The 5,172-nt window shown below is 41.5% G+C and overlaps 1 protein-coding gene across 1 annotated transcript; it reads right to left on the bottom strand.

The window, feature by feature from the left end:
* Window positions 1-3,621: 3,621 nt before the first annotated feature.
* On the bottom strand, window positions 3,622-4,140 carry LOC142436116 (translationally-controlled tumor protein-like). The gene has a single exon (XM_075540008.1). It carries the CDS (start codon window positions 4,138-4,140, stop codon window positions 3,622-3,624), a length of 519 nt encoding a protein of 172 aa, XP_075396123.1.
* Window positions 4,141-5,172: the final 1,032 nt, after the last annotated feature.

The raw sequence follows: 5,172 nt of genomic DNA, 5'->3' as shown, positions 1-5,172 counted from the left end.
ACCAGTGCTGCCATTTACCTCTTAATGACCTCCCCCTGATTAGAAGCGCCCCTTCCCCACCACTAAAACCTCAAGCCTCCATTCCTACTGGACCTCCATTTCCTTTCTGGGACCCCTGCATTGATGATGGCTATTTGGTGTGACACAGAAACCCAATGCCTCTCCACTATGTCCCATGTGACACTGACGCTTAAAGCTGCTAAACAGAGTGTCGCCCCCCCAAAAAAAAGGGGGTCACTTTCTTATAAACACAGTAACATTGATCTGTTGCGCTCTTCATGTACTATATAGGGAATTGATATGTTAATCTTTTAGATTACTTACTAGATATACTCTATCTATACCACCTTCACCACTACCTCAAGACACACCCCTCATTTTCTCAGTGACACCCTTTCACATAAACAATCAAGTACTAGAATACCTCTTGAAATTCCCTTTTCTAATTTATAAAAAAAACATTATACTTAGTCAGAAGACCACTTATGATTATAACATCGCTTAAACCCTACCCTTGTGCTAATATATCCTATTCTCTGTACCTACTCATCTATTAAGATTTCTTCATCTCCGCTCAACAATATTTAGTTATCTGTTATTCTCCTCTAACTCAAAGATCCAGCACCACATGACCTCAACACAGCCCTCAACCCTGCATACTACCTATATTTGAAGTAATATGCCACAACAATAATAAACTTCCATACTTAAGTAGCTTTATAATATATATATATATATATATATATATATATATGTATATGTATATGTATATGTATATATGTATGTATATGCACCACATCTGGTATTTATATCTCTGGTTGTTGTCCTACAGTTGGCATGAGTGTATTCCTATGTCTATTCAGAATCTGTGAAGATTTTCTCTACTCAGTAGAAATGGGTATCCAGAGAGGATGTACTGGTTACCCTCTTTATATTTCCCATATCACCATATTTGAAGCTTAGCTTTGCATATCTTTCCCACCAGTGATGCCTTATTGTTGTGTCACTGGTTGCACAGTGCATCTCAGTGCTTGGGCAGCTATATCATGATGCTTCTTTGGTAACCCCAGTGGAGTAGGGAATTTAGCCCTAGTGGTGCTTTGACAGAAACGTTTGATAGCTAAGGACATGGTCTGTGTGCTACTCCTACCAGTTACTTCACTGGGAAGGACAATGATATGTTTACAGCCTGAGAAACCATGAAAGGGGCAGCTACCTAGGGTGCTGAATGAACTCCATGAGAGGGGTCTGTGTGGGGTCGTATCAACAGTTATACTCTGGGCTCCAAACAGAAAGACAGCGCTTGAACACAGGTCTGCTTTGCATTGTTTGAATGACATTCCAGAGCACATTCACCATGCCTTACTCACCATAATCAGGGTGTCATAATTCTGAGGTCTTGTTCACCCTCTATCTTTTTGCCTTCACTGCCTTTGCAGTTGGTCTCTGGCATGCTTTCCCTGATGCAAATCTCATTTCCCTGAGGTGCGTCTTCTCTGTGTCAGCTTGGTCAGGCCGTGATACTCAGTAGATTGGCAATCATGCTACCTTGTAAATTTGAAGCCCTTGTTGTGTGAAGGCTTATTTGTTGGTCTGTGATCCCAAATTACTCTAGCAAAGAAGATGAGACTGCTACCATTGAGATTTAGCGCATTGGAAGTCCTAGAGAAGAGATCTTCTCAGTCGTACATGGGAGATGTGAGTGAATATAGAGCCAATAGAAGGGTGTTAATTTTTCTTATATATTATGGATATTGTCTTCCATTTGTATAAGTTCACCAGGGTGAGCTTATGTGATAAACCATGTCACAAATGTAGGTTGGAATACCAACCCTTTATCCAGTAAAGGACTAACACCTCTGGTTGGATGTCACCCTGATGGATGCCCTGCACGGTCTTTTATTTTATCTGTTAGCTAGGACATGTGTTAGTAAGCTTGTATGCACTTTCTCAAAGTACACAAGGAATGAGGGAGCAGAATAAGCACTAAGTTCTCATAACAAATGGCCTTACCCGGAAACTCAAGGTGTTGGTCCTTGAGAATGATTTGTCTTCACTTTCGGCAGTCCATGGTGCTGTCAATGTTTTCTGCCATTACTATATTCTAACACTTTGATTCTTCTTCAGTCTTCCTTTCTATGCACTGAAGAATGTATAACTTTCACATTCCTTGGTCACAGGAAATTGAAAATACTGTTTGCACACTTCTTTAATTTCCTTTTCTCAATTGTGTTTTAAATATATTACATGCCCTAAATCAATGACACTACAAGCAGAAGAATCATATGCTCCAAGGGGATGATTGATAAAGTTATCTGCATTAAAGTAAAAAAAAATCTGGAAGGTGAGAAGAGGTGAATAGAAAACACAGAGTTAGGGGTGGATGTGGGGGTCACACTTAACCCTAGCTCAATCTAAGAACAATTAGTTCTTATGACATTGCCCTGATCAGTATGTGCCCTTTTGAAGGAACCACAGGTGTGGGTGCTACAGCAAAGTGTGGTGAAGAAATGAGATGGTATCTTGCTCTCAGAAAGAATGGTGTCTGGGGTCTTAAGCTTTGTTTTTAAACAAGCAGTCATCTCAGTGTAACGTCAACTAAGTCCACATGGAGAAGAACACCAACATGCTGATCAAAGGATTGCCAATAGTCACATTCAAATCTAAGGAGAGAATTGTATCAGAGTTTAATTTTTTAACTCTGATTTTGAGAAGGCTGTGGATGACATTTGAAGGCCAAATACATTTGCGGGTTCTACACAAGGAATAAGCTTCTGGTGATTTCTCTCTGACCATAAATAAGGGATGGGAATAACCTGGTTATCAGACAGAGTATTAGAGAGATGATTATAGCAGATTGAAATAAAAAATCTGACTTGAAAGTTAAAAACTTGTTATTTGATCTCCCTATTGATACACTTTCACCTTAATCTTGTTTTTTAATACTTTCTGGTTTTGGTTTCCAAATTGAGTTTATTTCTTTACTGTTGTTGTTATTGTTGGCAGCCTTCTGAGTCTGTTATGGATCTTTCTATACATATTTGGTATATAGAACCCAGTGTGGGTGACTCTATAGAAACTATAGCTACATTAAGGGTTCCTGGTGGGAGATAATGAGGAGTTGCTATCAAGAAATTTAAGCAAAAACAAACAAACAAAAAAGAAATATAAGCCAAAAGAAAATGTTTGAAACTGATAGTCATTTGCATGACAAGATACAACTATTGAATGATGTGATATCTGGATTAGTTCTCAAAATGGTTTGAGGAAAAAGAAAGAATCAGAAAATTCCAAGGCTTCTGCAGGCATACTTTAAAATCCTCAAGGTAACATCTTTGCTTTTCAACACTTTTTTTTTGTTGCATTTCCAACTCTTTATTTTAGTTTTGTTTAAATGCATTTTATTTTTAGACAACCTACACGACATTTTGTGTGTTTTTTTCTTTAAAAAAAAGCCTCTGCTCCAAAAAATCAAGGTCACCGCTCCAAGTCAAGGTCACAAGTCGACGCAGAGCTCATGATGGCATCAGTTCCGTTTGTCTCGGTCCTGGTGTCGTGTGGGCGGACCGCAGACAGCTAGGAGGAGGGGCGGTCGGGCGGTCGGTCGTGCGTTGCCCACTGTCAGCACTTCTCCATCTCTAAGCTGTCCTTGAAGAAGATCATGTACGGGGTCCCGCCGCCCTCGCGGTAGTCCAGCAGGGCCACCATGCCGTCGGGAATCGTGTTCTCGCCCTGAAAGAACTGGTACTTCTTGAAATTGGCGAGGATGTGCTTGATCTGCTCGGCAGCCCCGGTCATAAAGGGCTTCATGCGTTCCGGCTTCCGCTCCTCCAGCTTGCCTTTGAGGGATTTCATGTAGTCCTTGATGTACCTCTTGTAGGCCTCCTTGGTGAAGCTGGTCTCCTGCAAGTGATGGTTCATGACGATGTCCACTTCGGTGACCACCTTGTGCTCGGGCCCGTCGCCCTCGGGGCCTTCGGCGGACGCGTTGCCGCCGATGAGCGCGTCATAGATGTGGCCTTGGGCCCTGCGGACCATGGTACCCTCCACTTCCAGACACAGCCCGCCCGTGATCTCCCAGATCTTGTACACGTCAGAGAACAGCTCATCTCGGCTGATGAGGTCCCGGTAGATGATCATGACGGTGGCGAGAGGGCGGTGGCTGCGCTGGCTTCGGGCAGCTCGGAGCTCCAAGAGGACAGCGCTGAAGGGAGCGAAAGTTACAGTTGGCGCTGGGGGTGGGGCGGCCGGCGCAAGGGGAGGGGCATCTGGCAGAAGGGGCGGGGTGCTTTTCAACACTTTCAAGATGTCTTTTGAAGCAGATTTATCTACTGTCATGGTTCACTTGATCTCTTGACTTCTGCTTCCATGGGCACTTATTGTGCATGCAAGCAAGATGTAATCATTGACAATCCCAATATGTTCTAAAATTCTCATTATGCTATGTATTGGTCCAGTCACATAAAATGTAACTTTCTACCCACCCCTATGGGAAGAGAATGACTTTCTGTTTGTGAAAGCCTTACAAGTGTTGTATTTATTTCTTTCATAATGAGCATGTGTAACAGAAAGCATACAAGTCTACTTTTGGGGTGAACTGGGTGTAATCTATATTGAATTTTGAAGATATGGATTTACTTGCTGTATTCAATATAAACAGGGCAAACAGATTGGTATGTACTGCTCACTCTCTATCTCTTTTAAAGCTCAGTACCTATTCGGGGCCCTCATTGTGTTTAAATATCTTAATTATATGCAGAGGTTCATTATCTGTATCAACTTTCTGGGGTCATAATTCTTTGTAGTGTAGTAATTACGTAATGATGTCAGTTTTAGAGTCTGGTCGAGTAGTATGCTCAGTGGGTCTATTAATCAAGAGATGGTGGCTTCAAACTCACCAAGTTTCCAATTGAGAAAGGTGAGAAGTTTGCTCCCATAAAGACATATTTTAGTTTTTATCAAAGTACCTGATACTTCCTCTTGAGTGGAAATGGAATGGTCCACGTGTACTTTATAGGAGAAATATGTGGTTTTTCTAATCCCAGAAAGAATTACAGTCATAAAAACTCACAGGGGCAGTTCTACCTTGTCCTAAATAGTTATTAGTCTGCTCTGATGCAATGGCAGTGAGAATATTTTTACTCTTATTCTGGATTATGGTATATAATGAAA

This window comes from Tenrec ecaudatus, unplaced genomic scaffold (genome assembly GCF_050624435.1).
Source record: "Tenrec ecaudatus isolate mTenEca1 unplaced genomic scaffold, mTenEca1.hap1 Scaffold_154, whole genome shotgun sequence".
NCBI classification, from domain to species: domain Eukaryota; kingdom Metazoa; phylum Chordata; class Mammalia; order Afrosoricida; family Tenrecidae; genus Tenrec; species Tenrec ecaudatus.
Note: the sequence above shows the minus strand (reverse complement) of the source record. Positions and strands in the feature narration are given on the sequence as shown.